Source organism: Triturus cristatus, chromosome 1_1, assembly GCF_964204655.1.
Source record: "Triturus cristatus chromosome 1_1, aTriCri1.1, whole genome shotgun sequence".
Classification (NCBI taxonomy): domain Eukaryota; kingdom Metazoa; phylum Chordata; class Amphibia; order Caudata; family Salamandridae; genus Triturus; species Triturus cristatus.
Window position 1 is genome coordinate 762,246,960 of NC_140579.1, and position 22,611 is coordinate 762,269,570.

General features: G+C 45.0%; 2 protein-coding genes across 2 annotated transcripts; both read left to right on the forward strand.

Moving 5' to 3' along the window:
- Positions 1–4,900: 4,900 nt before the first annotated feature.
- LOC146871047 (uncharacterized) lies at positions 4,901–7,055 on the forward strand. The gene is made up of 2 exons (XM_085649747.1): positions 4,901–5,646; positions 6,474–7,055. Exons 1-2 carry the CDS (start codon positions 4,996–4,998, stop codon positions 6,936–6,938), a joined length of 1,116 nt encoding a protein of 371 aa, XP_085505873.1. The 5' UTR covers positions 4,901–4,995; the 3' UTR covers positions 6,939–7,055.
- Positions 7,056–9,513: 2,458 nt separating this feature from the next.
- LOC146871048 (uncharacterized) lies at positions 9,514–14,883 on the forward strand. The gene is made up of 3 exons (XM_085646120.1): positions 9,514–10,318; positions 13,008–13,145; positions 13,412–14,883. Exons 1-3 carry the CDS (start codon positions 9,514–9,516, stop codon positions 14,881–14,883), a joined length of 2,415 nt encoding a protein of 804 aa, XP_085502246.1.
- Positions 14,884–22,611: the final 7,728 nt, after the last annotated feature.

The following is a 22,611-nucleotide window of genomic DNA, read 5'->3' on the forward strand; positions in this document are numbered from 1 at the left end:
CCAGTGGTTCTGGTCCCCAAACCTCACACCAAAGATGGCAAGAGAGAGATGAGGTTCTGTGTGGACTACAGAGGACTCAATGCTGTCACCAGGACAGATGCACACCCTATTCCAAGGGCAGATGAGCTCATAGACAAACTAGCTTCTGCAAAGTTTTTGAGCACATTTGACTTGACAGCTGGCTATTGGCAAATCAGGTTAGCTGAGGAGTCTAAGGCCAAAACAGCATTCTCAACCCCAGGTGGGCATTATCAGTTTGTGGTGATGCCCTTTGGTCTGAAGAATGCACCTGCCACCTTCCAAAGGCTGGTGAACCAAGTCCTTACTGGGTTGGATGACTTTTGCGCAGCATATCTTGATGACATTGCTGTCTTTAGTTCCACCTGGGAGGATCACCTGATCCACCTGAAGAAGGCTCTTGAGGCTCTGCAAAGGGCAGGCCTCACTATCAAGGCTACTAAGTGCCAGATAGGGCAGAGTAAGGTTGTGTATTTGGGCCACCTTGTAGGTGGGGGCCAAGTTCAACCACTGGAGAGTAAGATACAGTCCATCAAGGATTGGTCCCCTCCAACCACCCAGACTCAAGTTCGAGCTTTCTTGGGCTTGACTGGGTATTACAGGAAGTTTGTTAAGAACTATGGGTCCATTGTGACTCCTCTTAATGATCTGACATCCAAGAAGATGCCCAAAAAGGTTCAGTGGACAGTAAGCTGTCAAAAGGCATTTGATGACCTGAAGGAGGCCATGTGCTCTGCACCTATCCTGAAAAGTCCTGACTACTCCAAAGAGTTTATTGTCCAAACAGATGCTTCTGAGTTGGGTGTGGGAGCTGTGCTGTCACAACTTAATGTAGATGGTCAAGACCAACCCATTGCTTTTATTAGCAGAAGGTTGACCCCCAGAGAGAAGAATTGGTCAGCTATTGAGAGGGAGGCCTTTGCTGTGGTGTGGGCCCTGAAGAAGCTGAGGCCATACTTGTTTGGCACTCACTTCAAGATTCAGACCGACCATAAGCCCCTCTTGTGGCTAAATCAGATGAAGGGTGAAAACCCCAAACTGCTTAGGTGGTCCATTTCCCTACAGGGGATGGACTTTACAGTGGAGCACCGGCCAGGTACTGACCATGGGAATGCAGATGGTCTCTCCAGGTACTTCCACTTAGGACATGAAGACGAGACTGGTCAAGGCTAGTTTAATGTCCCAGCGTTTGGGGGGGGGTTGTGTAGGAGAGTAGGGTCTGCTATCCTATGGTCACCCCAAATTTTTGCTTTTTGCTTCACTGGTTTTTGACATATTGAGGCTGTGGGCCTGCCAATCAGACCCCCAGCCTGCTGTTCTCTCTACTAAATTAAAACTATGCACCCTAGGTGCATAACCAATTGGAAGTGGATCACCCTGTCAGCCCCTGTACCAGTGTACACTAGGTACCCAGGGCATTGGTGTACCCCAGGCCTGCCAAGGGCTGCAGCATGTATTATGCCACCCCAGGCTTGGCCTAACAATCTGACACAACTGGCTGATCACTCAGCTGGGGTAAGTTGGTGTAATCACCTCTTACTTAGGTGTAGTATACCTATACCTAACCTTAAATGGGACACCTGGTAACCTATAAGTCACTCCTATGGCAGGCCTTAACAATCCTGAAGGCAGAGTGCTTGGTTCCATGTGAGATGGTGCTCTGGCATGAGCTGAGCCTGTCTGCAGTGGTCGGAACAACTTCCTTCTACTGTTTCCAGATATCGTCATACCATATACTCTTAAGTGCATTATGAACCTCGCGGTTAAATGCTATCTTTGGTTTGGCTTTATCAAAACATGTCGAGTAAGGTGTCATACGAATTGGAATACTAACCCCTCGCCAATTCTGGCGACGGGGTTAGCATTCCACCCTTCTAGAGGGACACGACATGTACAGTACCTGAAACCCGGGTAAAATCAGACATAGCCTCAGCTCCACAAAATGGATGCTGCCACCACAGACACAAGTCTGCCCTCCTGCTGCTGGGAGTCCTTCCAGCTTGGGAGGTGTGGACAAAGGGTTTCCTGCCAGGGGAGGTGCATGCACCACCCCAGACAGGATTTTGTGTATTGGTCAGGTAGGGCTTGAAAGAAACCAGACATGCCTGTGGCTCACAAGGAGCCTCGGTGCATATGCCAGTTCAAACCGGTCCTGGGGCACACCAGTCCCGGGCCTGGGGCGAGCTGGACAAAGGATTGGGGGTGTAACCACCCCCCTTCCTGGTCCCACCCATAGGGAGGGACCTAGCAGGTAGTCCGGCCCCTAGAATCCGAATAAAGGTAGGAGCTGTGTCCTAAGACTTCAGACATCCTGGAATCAACTTGAAACTAAGAAGAAGACGGGAACTTCGACATTCTGCTGCACAGAAGACTGAAGAAAATCTCCCCTGTGGTCAGGGAGTGACCACCTTGCTAACGCAAGCACCATCCAGCGAATCACCGTCTGCTTTGCCACCGCCTCCCGCCGGAGCCCGAGCCCAGAGACTGACAAGACCTGGACCTCCAGACCTCTCACCGCCCGATCCACAGTCCCTGAAAAGAGGAGACCCGTGGAGGCACCGAGACACGTGGAGCCAGCCATCTTGGAACGACTACGACAAGCTGACAAGTGCAACAACCGAGGCTCCCTCCAAGTTGTGCTTTGGGTCCTGAGAAGCCCAACCCTCGAGCAGCATCTGCACCAAAGGTGAGCCCTCCAGCATCTCCACGATCTGCGTGGGGCCCTTCTGCATTTTGCCACTCGACGCGCCTAACCGGTTGCTGGCCCGCTGGCTAGTGGCCATCTTGGCGACGAAATCTACGACAAACACCGCTGGTCTGGTTGCTCCAGACTGGCCCTTGCTCCCCTCCAAAGGAGCAATCCCTCTGACCTTGCTGGTCAGAACCAACAGCTGATTTCCGAATCCTCCTACAATTGCTTTTGCCAAGGCTTGTTTGCTTCGATCAAGTCGCCGACACCGCCGACAGCGAGAGCCTGCGTGGGACAGCTCGTGAGCCGACTCCTGGACGTCGTCGACCTTCAGGGACCACGTGGCTGCGGAGACAAGCTACCCCCCATCACCTGTTTGCACCCGACATCGCCTGGTACCCACCTGGTGCCACGCTGGTCACTGGCTAGTGACTGTGAACACTGTCCCCTCTGCTTACAGGTCTTCAACATCTCCGATCCACTCTTGGATCCACTGCATCTCTTCCCGACCGACCGCCTGCAGCACTTTTGTCTACAGGCCCCACGGAACAGATAGAAGAAACCCGACGCACTTCGAGGCCTATGCACCCGCTTCCTGTGGGTGAGGTAAAGCTGGCACACCTGTGCCCAAGTGTAGTATTACATCTCTAGTGCCTGTGTTCCAAATCTTAAGTTCCTAGGTCATCCGGAAGATTCCTTTTGCAGTAACTTTGTACTTTTTACGCACCCATTGAAACCTATGGGAGCACGCGTGTGACTATTTGCTCTGCACACGCCACCCGTGGACCTCCTGGTCACTAACTGACGTTAGCTCCTTGTAGGCCCAGCGATTCTAGAGGCCCTAGGCCTTTTCCCTTTTCTGTTCGTGGTACTTATACCACTATTTTAGTATATGGTTCGAGTGGCCACCAGGGCCTATCCATATAAAGTGCAACTTCTGTGTATTCTGTGATAATCTTGTTTGACGATTTGTGCTCCTGTGCTCATAAAGAGACTAGGGGTTACTTTGATAAATAAATCCATATATATTTTGAATATATATCTGTGTGGTGTCCTTTCATTGGTATAAAAGGGGGTTACTATTGGTAAAACAGCTTGCTTAACACGCTTCACGAGTTTAGCCTCAAAGACTGCTTAGCCTACGCTACCACTAGGGCAGCTAGTCCGAAAAGGTTGACTTACAACCACACCATAAGGGTTGCTTGGCATGGTACAAGGTGATCACTTTAACTAGTGAGCATCATACACCAGGCCAACTTCTCACAGCGGGTTAGATGTGATACATTGTATAGCCTCCGTGTTGCCTTGCTGGGGATTGGTCGATCCAGGGGCATTTAAAGGGGCGGATTGTGACGTTCCAGAAGGGACTTAGATGGCCGTATGAGGGGCTTTGTAAGCTCGGAGGAGGGAGAGAATATCTGGTTATGATAAATGATTTTTGGATCTGGCGGGTCTAGATAGGGCGTTATGGTAGGGAGTGGTATTCAAGTTCCGGCCTGGGGGTTTCAACCTAGGGTCAATCGGTAACATAGTGGAAGGAGATGGTAGATTAGGGTGGTGTTGGATCAAATGCAGGATCTCCTGCGAGGTCTTGTTGGAAGAGAGATCAAGGGCTAGCTCTGCGGTTGTGTTAATGAGATTTTGAATGACAGTTTTGAGATTTAGTAGTTCCTGGTTTATTTCCTTGAGCTTAGCAGCAGGATTCGATTGTAGATCAAGGCTCTTGTGGAGGAGAGGAGGAGGGTTGTTCACTGGCGTGGAAGTAGGTGAGTTCAAGGAAAGGGGACAACGGGGAGGGGGGGACATCCCCTGAGGAGGATATCCATCTCTGATGTACAGGAGAGCAAGGTAAGTGGGTGCTAGAAGGGAGGTTAGGGGGAACTGAATTCCTGGTGGGGAGTGGGTGAGCCAGAGTAGTATAGGTTGTATACTACTCGTCACCATGTATTTTTTGACAGGTGGCCACGCCCCTTTGACCACGCCCCTTTGGTCCGTGTGTCTATATTGGACGCGTTCCAAGTCTGATTTTAATCGGGTTTTAATCGGTCCTTATAACGTATTGATAAGATTATAGCATTTTATTGTTTTATAGGTCGTTATTTTGTGAATCATGGCTTATAAAATGATACGGCGATGAAATAAAAAAAATAAATAAAAAAAAAAGCGTATAAAACGATAAGTTAGGATTTGTGAATCAAGGCTTATAAAATGATACGGCGATGAAATCATAAAGCGTATAAAACGATAAGTTAGGAATTGTGAATCAAGGCTTATAAAATGATACTGCGATGAAATCAAAAACGTATGAATCGACCACGCATGCAGGAGGGTTGCTAAGAAGTGGGGGTAGTGTGAAATACGAGTCTACAAACATACCGCGGGGCGTGTCTAGTATGTTCACAGAGGATATAAGCCAGCATTCCGAGGACCGTGTGTTAAGAAACCCCCGCTTTTTGCCGACAAAGAAAAGCTCGAGCTTTAAGACAACTTTGAGAATGTCTTGCTCTAGCGTGGAAGCGGGACCCCTTGGAGAAACTATAACAGCGATGCTGAAGGAAGCGGCAAATGCTGCAGACGACGCTGCAGAACTCGACGATAGTGATAAGGAAAATTGCGCGCCAACAACGCCTGCGGGTACTACGTCGGAGATGTCGTCGGCGATGCTGAATAAAAAGCCCGAGACAGACGTCGAGGCATCGGCTATGCCGAATATAAAGCCCGAGACCGGAGCCTGCGAAGAGGCGGTTGGTGGCGTTGCTAAAATGGCGAGCAATACCTCCGATGCTACAGACGGCGGTGGAAGAGCGGAACCAAGTGAAGATGACGAGGGTATTGACCTGCAAGAGCCTGAACCCGAGGACTCCAGCGACTGTACAGAGATGGATTCCGGAGAAGAATCTGTAAACGAAACAGAAAAGTGCGAAGTTGGAAAACGAAAAGTAAGTACGAACCGCAATTTTTCGGCAAATCCTCTGGGGTGTTTAAGAGTGTGATGATGAGGCGTGTAGTTGTGAGGAAGGCTGAGGTCGAAAAACCCCTTTTTTCTTTTTATCAGCAAAAGAGAGGAGGAGGAGCCCCAGGCGACAAAACCGCTAGCACGACTATGGAAGTCACACAGCCATCGCTACGTTTTTCATGTCTCTGCTGCTCAAGACAGAAAAAACTTGCCGTAACGCATAAAAACTGCAGCTGTAAGCGCTTAGACGCAATTGTACAATTTTGTCGTGGTGAAAGTTGGAGCACGGATCGATATCGCGGACTTTTGACAGCGATAGCCGCGATCATAAAATTGTGCTTAAAGGCGGGGTGGTACGACGAATGCGAAGGTTGTAAAATTGACGACCCGAGTCAGTTGCATCACGACTGTCTCACGACGGTTGATGAATATGAAGACAGTTTGATACGGAAACTATGTTACAAGCTGGACCCCTATAAGATTATGGCGACGTTGGGGGCGGTCTATGGCTTGAAAGAAATGTCAGTACCCGAAGATTGTAGTAAGATGATTGCGAATGTTTTAAAGTATATTAAGAGAGTACAGTCCCCATCAGAGCATGTGAAAAGTATGTATGAAGCGGGTGATGAAGACATACGCTTGATAATGAAACAGCATTTGAGAAGGAAGAATTACCGTAGATATTTTAAGATCAAGTATCTTTACAGGAGTTTAAAACCGAGGAACATGACATTTCTTAATGTAGAGTAAATGAAAACATGATGATCTTCGCGATTGCTACTATTATGTATGTGTGTTTTTCCGTTGCAGGAAAGTGTGTTTCGACACATGGTTGAGATCGGCGTGCGACCGAGCGTTAGATGCCTGGAAGACGCTTTTTATTTTCTGATCAGAGCAAAGATGGCGTACCCCAAACCAGTGTTTCGCCCGACCGCGCTATGTCGTAACAAGCGATGTGAAATCATCGAAGAGCTTGAAAAAGAACTGGGTCAGAAACCTAGAGGCTTTTACGACGTTGAAAAGAGCAAAATCTTCTTGGGCGCTGACGACGTGCTCGAAGATTGCATCGACAATTATATCAGGCGGACATTTTGCACCCTAGGAACTACTCTGAATAAGAAACAGTTTTTCAATTTCATGAATACAATATCTGATTTGTTTTGTCGAGCCTTCTTGAAGGGGCGTGGGGAGGATGTAAGAAGACTGGTACCGTTCATAGCTAGCAAAATCCAAATATTGATTCTACGTCACGAGTTTTTGAGAGCATTGTGTTAAATATCTATGTTTTTATCGTTATTATCGTTTATAGCGCTGTACATTCCTATATTACCAGTTTAAATCATACACTGTTTAATTCGTGTGTTATTAAATAATCTACTATTGTAAAATAAACCGGCTTCTAGTTCTGATTATTTGATAAAGAAAAATAATAAAACAAAAGTGAATTAATAGAATAGGGGGGCGGGAGTAGGGGTTGCGGTATTTTAGTTCAAGAAGCGCTACGATGCAGAAGCTTTTCAAAAGAGTTTATTACAACCCCTCGAAAGTTGGTAGTTTTGGCGGTGTAGAAGCCTTGTACAAGGAGAGCAAAATCCACAACGACGGTGTTAAAAGAACACAGGTACGCGACTGGTTATCGGGCGAAGATGCCTACACGCTACATAAGGGGTCGAGAAAGCGCTTTCAAAGACGGCGTGTGATAGTCAGCGGCTTAAATCATCAATGGCAAGCGGACCTTCTAGACGTCCGTGAACATGCCGCGGTTAATGATGGTGTAAAATTTATATTAACGGTGATAGACGTACTGTCAAAGTATGCATTCGCCGTTGGCCTGAAGGAAAAATCGGGGAGCTCGGTCACAAAAGCCTTTGATTACATTTTCAGCAGCGGGAGAATTCCTAAAAAGTTACAAACAGATAGAGGAAAAGAGTTTGAAAACAAGACGCTAAAAGCTCTGCTGAACAAGTATGGTGTAAAACATTTTGTTACAAACAACGAAGTGAAGGCGGCGATTGTAGAAAGATTCAACAGAACTCTCAAGGCACGAATTTGGCGGTATTTTACAGCGTACAACACATTTCGTTATATAGATCGTTTACAAGATTTTATTGAAAGTTACAATCATAGCTATCATAGAACCATTAAGACGTCCCCTGTAGAAGTATCCCCGCAAAATGAGTTGAAAATTTGGAGAACTGTGTACGGGTCCGTGTTCACCAACAACCCTGTTTCAAAAAACACTCTCAAAAAAGGTGATCATGTTAGGGTATCTAGATGCAAGGGGGTATTTCAAAAGGGGTATGAGCAGACTTTTACAGATGAGATCTTTGTGATAGACAAGATTTCCAAGCATTCAGGCGTTACAGTTTTTAACTTAAAAGACTATGCTGGGGAGGAGGTCGAAGGGTGTTTTTACAAAGAAGAGCTGCAAAAAATAAAACAGGATCAAGATCGTGTGTACCGTATTGAGAACGTTTTGGCAAAGAAGGGGCACGGGGCACAAAGACAGTGCCTAGTTAAATGGCGGGGATGGCCTGATAAATTTAATAGTTGGGTCTCTGAGAGTGAATTAAAGGATATACAAAGTCTACAACAGCGGATATAGGCATTTAGGTACCGCGGAAGCGCCATGGAGGTCGGACCTTTTTATCTGACGCTCCCGAGTAACGCGTCTTTGGACACTTTCCCTAATAACAAAATTTCAAATTTTACGGTGAAACTAGCAAAACCTATTCATCTACAAGGAGATTGGGAGGTGGCCCTAACAGAAATTCAGTACCCGCACACGTGGGACACTTTTGAAACAGAGGATGTTAGATTTACGGTGGTACGCAAGAAGGAAAGCGCCCACGAACTTTCTTTCCCGCCGGGGCACTATGACAACATACGAGACATTGTAGAAGTAATGAATAAATCCATTGGTAACATATCGGAACTTGTTGACCTTAGATTAACGTATGAACCACGACTTCGAAAAGTGCAGTTGAGGAATGCTCAAGACTATGGTATTTTGGTGCGTGAAAAACTGGGGAGAGTGTTGGGGCTGACGCCTAACGTTCACCACTCTTCATCAGCGGGGAAAGCCTACACGGATGTACACGGCGGATTTTATATGATGTTTGTATACTGCGACGTGATAGAGCATCAGAGAGTGGGGGATAGCTACGTGCCTCTCCTCCGGTGCGTGGAAATCACAGGCAAGAATAATAGCATGATAAACATCATTTACACCAAAAGAGATTATGTACCGATCAGCAAAAAACATTTTCACACAATAACTTTGGAACTGAAGGACGATTTGAACACTAATATAAGATTTAAAGTGGGTAAAGTCATAGCGAAGCTTCATTTCAGGCCGCGACGTGGTGAAGTGTACTAGAATAATGATTTTACCTGAAAATTACGGCGACGCGTCGCTCTATAGGGATTACTATAGAGCACAAGCCGGCTCAGGCCTCCCGGGGTTCCACGGGGCACCTATTATGTACGGGGCGGGTGTTGGCGGTATATTCAGAAGCCTTTTCAGAAAAGCAGTACCGCTTTTAAGAAGAGGGTTCCAGTTGGTAAAACCGCACGTGAAAACCGCTGCAGCAAATATTGCCCGAGACGTCGCAGGGCACGTTTCGGGGGCGGTGATGAAAAAGTTTACCAAAACGGGTCAAGAAGGCTCAGGTTTAATCTATCTCGAAAGAGGAAGGAAGAGAAAAAGGGGTGTATCACTAAGGGGGCCGCCCGCGTTCCTTCAAAGCGTTGTGAAGCGCCGGCGACCGGCTCAAAAGAGTTCGCTTAAGACCCGGAGAAGACACGGAAAAAAACGAGTCTCTAAGGGCAACATATTTTAAATCGGACCATGGCCTCCGTCCCTTGCGGTTCCCAGGAATGCACAAAGTCAGAGTTGGACCTATTCCAAGTACCACCAACGCAAACCAGCATTGAAAGTTCTCTATATGTCGAAGTACCGCCACTTTCAGCCCTGTCAGACACAGCCCCCTTAGAGTTCTTCATAGCTCGGTCGGATGACTACCTGGACCTTTCAGCTACCCTGATTTATCTGTCGTGCAAAATTACTAACGCAGACGGATCCGATTTGGACGCCGCAGCCCGAGTGGCGTTTTCTCCATACCCCATAGCCTCACTTTTTAACCAACTGGATGTGAGCCTCGGCGACCGGCTCATCAGCCAGTCAAACAACACGTATCCATACAGGGCTTATCTCGAAACGGTACTTAATTATGGGGACCCCACTTTAAAACGCCAACTTTCTGCAGGTCTCTTCTACAGAGACACCGCTGGAGAGCACGAGGACACGACTTTAAACGGTGCTAACGCGGGATTTAAGAGCAGAGCTAGCTTTACAGCCCGAAGTCGTAAAGTGGAACTGATTGGGCAATTACACTGCGATTTATTTTTCCAAGACAAATTAATGCTTAACGGTCTAGATGTGAAGATTAAACTGATTCGAAATAAAGACACTTTTTGCTTAATGAGCGGCGACGCAGAAAATTACAAAGTGCATATCTTAGCGGCGTCACTATTTGTGAAACGTGTCAAAGTGAGCCCGGTGGTGCGTTTAGCTCACGCCGAGACTCTGTTAACCAGTAATGCCAAGTACCCCATCGAAAGAGTGGAGCTCAAAGTGTTCAGCATCCCAGCCGGTGCGCTACTATCGAATACTGAGAATATTTTTTTCGGATTTTTGCCAAGAACTGTAATAGTAGCGCTGGTCGATAACGCAGCATTTAGCGGTGAATATGGCAGAAACCCCTTTAATTTCAAGCATTATAATATATCTCACAGCAGCCTCTCCGTAGACGGCCAAGCTATACCGGCAAAACCATACACGCCGTCATTTGGAACTGGGGGTGTGGCTAGAGAATATTTGGGTGTGCTGCAAGTTGCTGGGAAGTACGCATCAGACCGACCCTTCTTTGTGGATCGTGTAGAGTATTCGAAAGACGATTCTATGCTGGCTTTCGATCTATGCCCTGACAACGACGTGGGTGGCGGCCATTTTTCGATACAAAAATCAGGCAATGTACGTCTGGAGCTCCGTTTTAGCGCCGCTCTACCGTCTACTATAAACCTTCTGATTTACGCTGTCTTTCAGAATGTTATTCAGATTAACCATAGGCGAGAGGTGCTAATCGACTATATGTGATGAATACGTGGCAACTGGAACGTTTTCTCGCCAAAGACGAGACGGCAAAACATTCATTTTTAGGTGTATTCGCAGCTGACACTCTACCAATGTATCTGGGTAATCGCCAGCGACCGCTTCATTTAATAGTCAATACAGACGGTAAAGATCAAAGGGGTCGACACTGGTTAGCAATATTTCTAACAGAAAAGGACTCTGAGTTTTTTGACTCCTATGGCGTGCCACCAAACAGTTATCTGTACCCCAATACCATATGGCAATTTTTAAAAAGAAACACTTCAGGCCTAATAACATTTCATGAAAACCAGATTCAGGATGATGTATCATTTACCTGCGGGGCACATTGTTTGTTTTATTTATTTCATAGATGCCGTGGTGTAGACTTTGAAAGCATTTTAAAAATGTATTCAGCTGATTTGAAGGCAAATGATGCTCTAGTAACAAGGTTTGTGTTGAGGCAATTACGCAGATTGAAAAGAGGCCGTGTAAATAACAGACCGATGCAAAATTGTATTTCATTCACTGATAATATACATGTTTACAGTGTTTATGATAACTAGCAGACATCCACAAGGTCTATTTTACGCTCTCATTGGACTTTTAAAATCATATTTGTACCGAACATTTTTACTCTGTGATATAAAATGTATCTAAATAAATTGCATGAAAAAAGCCCTTAACTTTACGTGTCGGTCTGACTTTTTTCAGCACCTAGATGCCACGTTAATGCACCGTGGTTTATATTCATCCTGAAATGCTTAGACAGGCTATTGTCCACATATGGTGCCTGGTGTGCTGTCGAGGTTTGCAAAAAATATGAATAAAAAAAGGGGGGCCTAACTTTACGTGTCGGTCTGACTTTTTTCAGCACCTAGCTGCCACGTTAATGCACCGCTGTTTATATTCATCCTGAAATGCTTAGACAGGCTATTGTCCGCATATGGTGCCTAGTGTGCTGTCGAGGTTTGCAAAAAATATGGATAAAATAAGGGGGGCCTAACTTTACGTGGCGGTCTGACTTTTTTCAGCACCTTGCTGCCACGTTAATGCACAGCTGTTTATATTCAACCTGAAATGCTTAGTGGATTATACCGTTTAATTCTCGACACACGAAGACATACGTGGTATTGTGAGTTGTGGCGGGAAACTGTCGGGTTTTGGGTATAAAAACGTGAGGTCTGCAAGAACATTCAGGCTGGAGCTCTCAGGAAAGCTACGACGCTCCAACCAACGGCGCTGGTGACACCTTCATTCTCCCACCACATCGGGCGCTTGAAAAGCTGAAGCCCCTGAAAGATTTCACCACCTGATGACTGAGCACCGTTTCCATTTATGAACATGTCTGAGGACCAAGAATTGTTGGTAAGAAGATTGTTTTATGTTTTTTATATAATCCTCTAGCTCTTTTTGAAGTTGCGCTTCTATTAGCGTCATCTCTCAAAGGTTAAATGCTTTTTTATCAGGGATGTAAGCTTTTTTTCCGGCTCAGACTGTCACACTAAGACGAATTAGACCGAAGTCCCGGGCAATGTTCTAACATGTGGTTCTAATTAAGTCTTTCGCTCCTCTGTCAAAAGGTTTTAAGCAATAGATAAAATTAGGTGAAACTCGGGGTGTTTTGAATTAACTGTAACTGCTAGTCAGGAACCGTGAAAGATGCATAAAAAAACAAAAAGTGTGTGTGTGTGTGTGTGTGTGTTTGCGTTTTTTTTTTTTTTTGTTTTGCCGGACCCCGTCTGAAATGCTCTAGCATGTGGTTCTAATTCAGTTTTTCACGTCGTCGTCAAAAGACTTTTAGTACTGTTACAGCAGCTGGCATTTTAAGCAATAGGAAATATGACATGACTCTCGGTGTGTTTAGATTTTGCACATGCTCTTACCTCAAAGACTATCTGCTCATTGATCCGTGTTTTTAAGTCAAGGACTAGTCCGCCTCCTTGCTTTACAGATCATGATTTAATAACGCCCGAGGTCTTAAATAATGTCACTATATAGCCTGGGGCCAGCGAGCCGGGGTTGAGCTGCGGCTTGAAAAGCAGCTAATTTGACAACTAAGGTCTGGGTCTATTTCTGCGGTCGTGTGTGTGTGTGTGTGTGTGTGTGTGTGTGTGTGTGTACTTTTGTTTGCATGAGCTTGTAAATACGTATAGCGGTGCTTTCAAGTAATTTAATTTAAACCGATATAGGAAATGTGTTACAGCTGTTTGCATTTTTGTCTTCGCAGGAAGTGGCCGAGGCGGCAGACGCACTTTTATTCGACACTGCGCTTGAAGGCCCTAATCCTATCGCAGCCAGTCAAATTTGCGGCTTCAGCGCGCATGCTGGTAAGAATTAATTCTCTTTTCTACTGGTAGTATGTTCTACCATAGACCATGCTGATGTGCGCGTGCTTGTGCGTGTGTGTGTGTGTGTGTGTGTGTGTGTGTGTGTGCTTGTGTGTGTGTGTGTGTGTGTGTGTGTGTGTGTGTGTGTGTGTGTGTGTGTGTGCTTGCGCTGCCACTCTCAGTCTAGTTGTAGCACTGATGACTATTGAGGACTCTTCCGACTGTTCATTGCTTGAATTAAAATTGTGTTTTTTGCTCTTACTTAGATAAAACTGATGATGCAATCTCCATCCAACACGTGCAGCAATCAAATACACAACAACCGGTTGTACAAAGGAGTTCAAGGTTGCCGCCTGACGATCTGAAAAGCAAAGGTCAGAAGCGTAAAGAAGCGAGGCGGCGAGGGCCACCACAAACATTGCAGGGTGGTTTTGGGGGGAGTACTGTTGGGGGGCCTGCATTGCATGAGTTTCCACCGGTGTCTGTAAATGGTGGCGGTTTGAGAAAGAGACACTCTGGCTGTAAAGAAAAGGGTGATCAAAAGCGCAATAGGAAAGCGAATGCTAATGATAACAATTCTGCTACTCTACAGACCTTCCAGGTTTCGAATTCAAACACGCCTACCCCTGGTTGCGTTCTCCCCAGCCGAAATTCAGAACAGATTCTAGGTGTCACAACGCACCCTTGCAGCGATACTCCGGTATTAGTGCACCCCCCACCTACTCCTACCCCCAAGTCTCACTCTCAACCATCAAAGAACTTGCATGCGCAACCAGCAAACGCCATTATTCCCCCCGATGAACAAGAAATAATTTCGCTGCTTGACGATGATGACTGTTGGGGGGAAAACGCGAATGTACCCGTTCAACAAAACAGATCAAAAGCAGGGCCAGCTGTACACAGCGAATGCTCCAAGAACCCACGCTCACAAGGGGGGTGTCACACAGATGTTACAATAGGAGGAGGACCCGCCATCACCAGTCCCCCAGTAAGGTTCGCACCAGGTGCTATTCACCATAATTTAAAGACTGAAATTGCCCACAGTGCTGCAGCAAACGGGGCGTCCGCAGCGGCGCTACAAGCTCCTAGACATAACCCCACACCACCCCTAAACATTACCGCAGTAACATCAGCATGCCACGATATTTTACCTTTAATAACAAACCTTAGGGGAAGCACTCTTAACACAGCATCTATCTGCGAAGCTATTATTTTTGCTTTAAGTAATCGTGATACAGTAGCTCAGATACAAGCCATTGAACGCATCAAAGCTGGCATCGTACGTATACAGCAAAATTTAGAGAAATCACTTTCAGCTGCTTTAGTAACTGCTCAAAATCAGCTCGAGACCTCTGTCTCCTCGCGCGCCATAGATGATGTCCTAAGTGTCAAAAAACCACTTAACGTTGAGATAAAGACACCACTTGACCCCCGCAGTGGGGCTGCTGCTGCTGCTGTTAAAGCTTCACTTCCCAGCGACGCGGCTGTACTTCAGGCAATTTACGCCATTTTTCCCCTAATAAATACCCTAGAAGGATTAGGCTTGAACTCTGCACCCGTCAGTTCATCCGTTTTTAATGTTCTACGTGTACAGGAAGCTTCCGGACATATCGGCGGCATAACAGATGTCAAACTAGCAGTAGAGGACGTGATCCAAAATACTCAGACTTCGCTCGCATCTATTTTAGCAGATGCCCAAGCCAACCTTGATTCCTTGAGTCTCGACTCGGGAAACTGATAATGACCCCCAAAGAGCATAGGTCGCCGAGAAGGTCTGAAACTACAGTCGCCAAACGTAAAGAGAAATGGTTAGCCGCTAAAGTAGTCAGAAATCGGTTAGCCAAAAACCTAAAAAGAGCCAAAAACCATTTGAGAAATATACGCCGTAATATTCAAAGCAACAATGGGTATTTACCACCGAGCCCCACGCAGTTAGAGCAAACACCTCAGAGAACAGCTGTCGCTTGCGATAATTCTAGCATCAGTAACAACCCTGCGCCGGTGTTTTTAGAAAGCGTGCGACAATATCAAAGAGTTATCAAAAAATTTAGAGCTATAGAATTTTATGAAGAATTTCGTTTTGTCAATCTTCATCTCATAGATTCTATTAGACTGGCCCTAGAAGCGGTTATTAACTCTATCCAACTGCTGCTGGACCAAATGGCCCCAGACATAGGCCCCAACGATTATGTACAAATTCGCCTGAGCGGCGGTGGTCTGGCTAACTCTTTTTACACTCGCAGGCTACCGCATCACGACCTAGATGCCTCAGATTTCTTAAACAAAATTGTTGACATGATGAATAGCAATGCAGAGATTCTGGGGTCACAAAGTTTAACACTTGTTGTGACTGTGATAAAAAGTAGGGGCGGCGGTGCCAGACGGGCTCTAAATTCTGTATTGTTTACTAAGATCATTCAAAAGAAACGTCGATGGTTGATTGATTTGAACAACACAGCTGGAAATTTGTGCCTGGCGGGGTGTTTGGCAGGGTTATTGGCTCACGGTCAATCTACGGATAGAACGTTGACAGAGCAGGCACAGTTAATGCACGATGCCCTAAACATCCCCCCAGATACGGATGTCTCTTTGCAAGACATAGAAGCATTTGAAAATTACTTGGGTGTGACGATTAAAGTATTATATCACGAAGGCGGCTGGCGTTATTTCACCAGCGGTACCGCCAACAAATCTAAAATTCTGTTTGTTCTTTTACATGAAAGCCATTTTTACGGTGTGAAAGATATAAAAAAATTCCTCGGCGCTAGGTATTACTGCGAATATTGCCATTCGGCCTATACCCACAAATACAATCACTCGTGCGCAGACTTCTGCAAAGCGTGCGTTACGAACGATTGCCATGACATTGCCAACGATCTCCAAAGGTGTCCGCGGTGTCGACTGTTTTGTCGTTCTTCGGAGTGTTTAGAGCGTCATCGTGCTTTAGCCGTGGCGGGGGAGGTGAGCTGTCTCAGCAAAAAGTTGTGTGATTCGTGCGGTCTCTACGGCCCCGAAAGTCATGAATGCGAAGGCCTTGAATGCGGTGTCTGTAAAGCCCGGGTGTTTTCATTTGATTCACATCTCTGCTTTATGAGCAGACTCAAACCGCCGACCAAAACAAATGATTATATATTCTACGATATGGAGTGCCGTCAGGAAAATATCATTCACGAGCCAAATTATATTTTTGCCAGACATATTAATGGTGAGCCTACTTGGGAGTTTTCAGGTCCTACATGCGTCAATGATTTTATCAACACATTCATTACACCCCGATTTCAAAACTATAGTTTTCTCGCACATTTCTCTAAAGGATATGACTGTTATTTTGTAGTGAAAGCTCTAGTGCTTGAAAAGGTGGCAATGTCACTGATCACTCAGGGAGGAAAGCTCATGTGCGTTACAACCAAAGTACTCAATATCAGGTTTATAGACTCTATAAACTTTTTGCCCATGAAACTCAGTAAACTTCCACAGGCAATGGGTTTCCAAGAGTCTAAAGGGTATTTCCCGCATTACTTTAACACTTTGCAGAACCAAAAATACGTTGGTGCTATGCCCTCAGCAGAATTTTACGGTGTAAACTATATGTCACCCTCTGAGAAAACAGAATTTGTGTCCTGGTATGAATCGAACAAAGATCGGGAGTTTGATTTCCAGAAGGAGCTGTCTCATTACTGCCAACAAGATGTGAACATTTTAAGAGAGGCGTGTATCCGCTTTAGAGAAGGCGTCATTGCCATGTCTAGCAAGCAAATCTTGGTGAACCCGGGTCAGGCCAATGAGTATGCCTATGTTGACTTCATCGACCCCTTTCAGTACATCACTTTAGCTTCAGTCTGCTTGGCGATGTTCAGATTTTGTTTTTTAAAACCTTACACATTAGCGTTGCTACCTCGTGATAATTATCACAGACAGCAAAAGAGATTCTCAACACCCGCTATTCAATGGTTGATGTATTTGGAATACAGTGAAAAAATCACCATCCGTCACGCTTTGAGGGGCGGGGAGCTTAAAATTGGGTCCTATTTTTTAGATGGTTATGCCAATATTGACGGGGTCCCTACTGCCTTTGAATTTAATGGTTGCTTTTTTCACGGCTGTCCAATTTGTTACGCCGGAAACGATTTTAACAAGATGACCGGTTGTACATATGGTCAGTTGCTTAACCGCACAACTATTAAACAGGAGTTTTTAAAAAGACGCGGCTTCAACGTCAGAAGTATTTGGGAACACGCGTGGCGTGAGCAGTTAACATGTAATCTAGATCTGCAGACTTTTATCAAGGATCGTGACTTACCCGAGCCCTTGAAACCGCGTGATTCTCTCTACGGAGGACGAACCAACGCCGTTACTCTTTATCGAAAGGCCTCTGGTGATGAAAAGATTTTTTACTATGATTTTACCAGCTTATACCCCTTTGTTAACAAGACAAAAGTCTACCCTGTGGGACATCCTAAGATCCTTTATAAAGATTTTGGAGCCCCTCAAATGTATTTCGGTCTAATCAGATGTAGAATTCGTCCGCCTAGAGGACTTTTTTTCCCGGTGCTTCCTTACAGATTCGAGGGAAAACTATTATTTACCCTGTGCCGCTCCTGCACAGAAGCCAGACAGACCTTCCGGTGTGATCACTCTGATGACGAACGTGCTCTGACCGGCACCTGGTGCACTGTAGAAGTGAATGTAGCTCTGAAAAAAGGCTATGTGATAGATCGCATTTATGAGATATGGCATTTTGAAAATGTTTCTAGTGATCTGTTTACCGACTACATCAACTTGCACCTTAGAGACAAGCAAGAAGCTTCGGGTTACCCCCAGTGGTGTAGTGATAAGGCCGAGAAACAGAAGTACCGGAGGGAATATTTTCAGAAAGAGGGTATTCGATTGCGCTCTAATAAAATCCATGTGAACCCCACTAAAAGACAGATTGCTAAACTGTTTCTCAACTCTCTATGGGGAAAACTGGGGCAGAGAGAAGACCGCTCAGAAACTACTCTAGTGACAGAGCCGGATGAATTTGATCAGTACTTTTTTACTTCCTACTGCGAGGTGTCATCTTGCGAGTTCATAGATGATGATACCGCTTGTGTGTGTTGGCGGTATACCAAAGAACATTACCCGCCTTCATGCAACGCTAACATATTTATTGCCAGTTTCACCACCGCTTATGCTAGATTGGAGTTGTACAAGCTCCTGGAGTTGCTTCAAGACCGCTGTCTTTACCACGACACAGACTCTGTGATTTTTGTGAGCAAAAAGGGCGATGTTAACCCTCCGGTGGGTGACTATCTGGGGGAACTCACTAGCGAAACACCTCCCGATGAACACATCACAGAGTTTGTTTCAGCCGGCCCCAAAACCTACGGTTACCGCTTATCAGGCGGTAAAATCTGCTTGAAGGTGAAGGGGATCACCCTCAATGTTCAGAACCGCGAAAAAGTAAATTTTCAAAACTTAAAAGAGCTGGTCACTCAATATGCCAAGCACGCCGAAAGAGGTGAATGTGTTCCAGAAGATGAAAGCTTAGTAGTGCAGCACCCCTGCATTGTGAGAATTAAAAAACGTTGGGATATTGAGACACGCCCGCTTCGCAAAACGTTGAGGGTTGTATATGATAAGCGCGTTCTTAAAGAGGACTATAAAACCCTGCCCTACGGCTTTTAAGAGTTATGCAGCCTCTGTGTAAACACGGGGCTAGCGAGAAAAAGGACTTTCCGCTTTTGGTGTGTATAGTTTATTAGAGGTTGTTTAAAGTATGGATATTAGATTGCAACATCCGTTCTCATGCATCCTCGCAGGTCCTTCCAATTCTGGTAAAAGTTACTTTGTAAAAAAACTTTTGGAAAATGCGCATCAAATGCTGACCCAGCCACCCACCAACGTAGTGTGGGCCTATTCCTGTTGGCAGCGGCTCTATCAAGAACTCGCGCTAAAGCTTCCACACCTCAAATTTGTCGAGGGGCTCCCCGCCGCCTTAAATGATGACATTTTATTTCCACCCTCTAGTGTTAATATGTTAATTGTAGATGATCTAATGGCCTCTGCTTGTGACAGCGGTGAAATTGAAAAAGCTTTTACTCAGTATGTTCACCATCGTAATCTTAGCATTTTATACATTGTGCAAAACGTCTTCTGCCAAGGTAAGAGCTCACGAACCATCGTTCTGAACACCAAGTACATGGTGCTTTTCAAAAACCCCCGAGACAAGCTTCAAATAACGACTCTAGCCAGACAGATGTACCCGGGTCGCTCTAGTTTCTTTCTAGAAGCCTTTGAGGACGCCACTCAGAGCCCCTATGGGTATCTTTTTGTAGATTTAAACGCCGGCACGCCGGAGGATTACAGATTAAGGACCGGGCTTTTCCCACCGGATCTTCCTGTTGCTTATACTCTAAAAAAGTCCTACCCGGCTATAAAAAGAAGATAAATAAAAAGCAGCGCTCCAGTTTAGAGCTCCAACACACTCATGACCATGTCCAGCCGGATAGCGCGCAATCTAGCTCTTTTAAGACTGTTGGTTTCATCATCCCCACAACAAAGGAAAGCTCTTCTATGCTCCGCGTCTGACGATTTAGTAGCAGCGATATCGGAGATAGCCCTAAATACCTTGAAGGGCAATGTCCCTTTGAGTCCTCAACAGATCCGAGTGCTTAAAAAGAAAAGTAATCTTGTTAAAAAACTGAGCAATAAGAGGATCTCTATTAAAACAAAAAAAAGTCTTGTCAAGCAGTCTGGGGGCTTCATAGGATCGCTGCTAGGCATTGCTATCCCGCTTCTCTCGGGCCTGCTGCGCCGCCGGTGATGGCTCACATTGAAAAAATGTATCTCGTTCCTAAACATCAGCTAGACAGAATGCGGAGTCCCCCAAGCGCCGATACCGACATTAGAAAATCAGCCACGGATCTGTTGGACGCTGAGATGCGCGAAATTCTTCATCGTAGTGATTTACCGGTGCACGAGAAAGCTAAGCTTTATACCGCTATCCTTCAAAAGTATCTGAACTTTGTCCATCATGGTAAAATGGAAAAAGAGGGCCTGACTTTATTCATGCCTGAAAGTCAAGAGCCACCCGTTTCACCGGTCAGAGAGCCAGAATCACACGCCTTTAATCTAGTTAATGAAATCCTTGACAACGTTAACCCCCGGCACAAAAAGAAAGCAGAATTACTTCTTAATAAAATTCATCAAAATAAAGACATCGCTTTCTGGAATGATAAGGGGGAACTTCTTTATAAAGGTAATGTTATACGTGGTTCAAACCTGCATGATTTGATCAGAGGCGCCACCCAAACACACTCTTTTGCAAATAATAAAGCGCCTGTCGGTTGGGATGCCTTCATGCAGAGCCTAGCAGAACTGAACATTCCGACATCGGTGCTAGGAAATGGTGGTCATCGTATCCACTTAGAAGATTTAAAGAACAACGCCGTTGCACCATTTGTTATCCCTTCTCCCCCCGCATCACCATTTTCACTGACCCCTCGAAGAGCACCGACGCTTGCCCTCCGTGATACCGCTGACAATGCTCACGAACCCGTAACAACACACGGCCAAGCACTCCCGCCAAAAAAAAGAAAACACTTCGCGAGATTGCCATGGTTGTCTGTTTAGCACCCGTGACTTATAATAGAGACCTATGCTTTTTACTGGGTAACTAAATATTTTTTTATGTAAATACCTCATCTGTATCACAACATATAGTTTTTGTATAATTTTATGCCCGGTGGCCATACTGCGTATTACTGGTTGATGTTAATACGCTATGGTTTCTTGATTTTTATGTACATCATTTTGTTTTCAGTGTTGATACTGTGATTTATATGCCAAGGTGCATAATGTATTTGCTAACTACGGCTACCTCATTATTCAACTATAAGCTTAAATATGTGAATTCTATATTTATATATGTATTATCGCTATCCGTGATTATTATAAGTTAACAACGATAAGCTGTGATTCCTCTTTTAAAAAATTTATGTAACTTCCGCATATTTGATGTCTGCTGTTGATACTGTGATTCATATGTCTTGGTTTATAATGTATTTGAGAACTACCGCTACCTCACTATTCAACTATAAGCTTGACTATGTGTTTTCTATACTTTACAAATGTTTTATAGCTATCTGTGATTATTACCGGGTACCAAAAATATGCTGTGATTCCTTTTTTAATGTAACTTCCGCAGATTTTATGTGTGCTGTTGATACTGTGATTTATATGCAATGGTGCATATTATATTTGATAACTACCTCTACCTCATTATTCAACTATAAGCTTGATTTTCTTTTTTTTTTTCTATTGTCACTAAATGCTGTCAGTATATGTAATTCCATATAATGAAACTGTAATTACATAAAATGTGATTTTCTGTTATGTAAAAAATGGTTTCAATTAAATTGTAAATATTGACCCAAAATAAAACTTCTCCGAGCTTTCATTTTACATTTAATAAAAGCAATTTGTTCTAAAACGCGTTATTATTCTTTTCAATAATGTGATGATGGGAAATGTATAAAATATCATTTTAATTCGTAGCTGCACCCCATATATCCGATTACTGAGCCCCCATAAACACGCCTAAAGCAAGACATGCCCGGGCATGCCTGGTCGATTTATACGTACTGAGTCCCCCATAAACATGCCTAAAGCAAGACATGCCCGGGCATGCCTGGTTGTTTTACACGCTTTATGATTTCATCGCCGTATCATTTTATAAGCCTTGATTCACAAATCCTAACTTATCGTTTTATACGCTTTTTTATTTCATCGCCGTATCATTTTATAAGCCATGATTCACAAAATAACGACCTATAAAACAATAAAATGCTATAATCTTATCAATACGTTATAAGGACCGATTAAAACCCGATTAAAATCAGACTTGGAACGCGTCCAATATAGACACACGGACCAAAGGGGCGTGGTCAAAGGGGCGTGGCCACCTGTCAAAAAATACATGGTGACGAGTAGTATACAACCTATACTACTAGCCAGTTGTGGAGAAAGGGAATTATGTAGGAGAGAGCTAGGAGGAAAGGGAGTGGGGGAGGTCTAGGGGAGGTGATCGGAGCTAGGGATGACAATTGCTCCAGCATTACGGGAATGGAGTTGGTCAAGTCTGGGTGGTCGGGCCACGGTGGGTGAGTCTGTGGAGCCTAGGGTTGGCAGAGCTAGAGCCCAATGAGTGTTGTTCGATGTGGGGCAGTCAACAGGTGGTTGAGGCACATGAGGGGGATCAAGGTGGTCCTGAGTCAGAGTTGGGGGAAGGTCGTTCCTAGAGTGAATAGGGGTGTCACTTTGGTCCAGCGATTATATATTTTTATTTTTTTATGAAGGCAAATTTGTCATCAAAGATGCCCAGGTTGCGATCGGTGGCCTCAATTAGTATAGTCCCATTGTTGTAGATTGATATAGTAGCATTTGCTCTAAATGTGAGTGCCAAGAGTCTACGACCGCGTGGAAA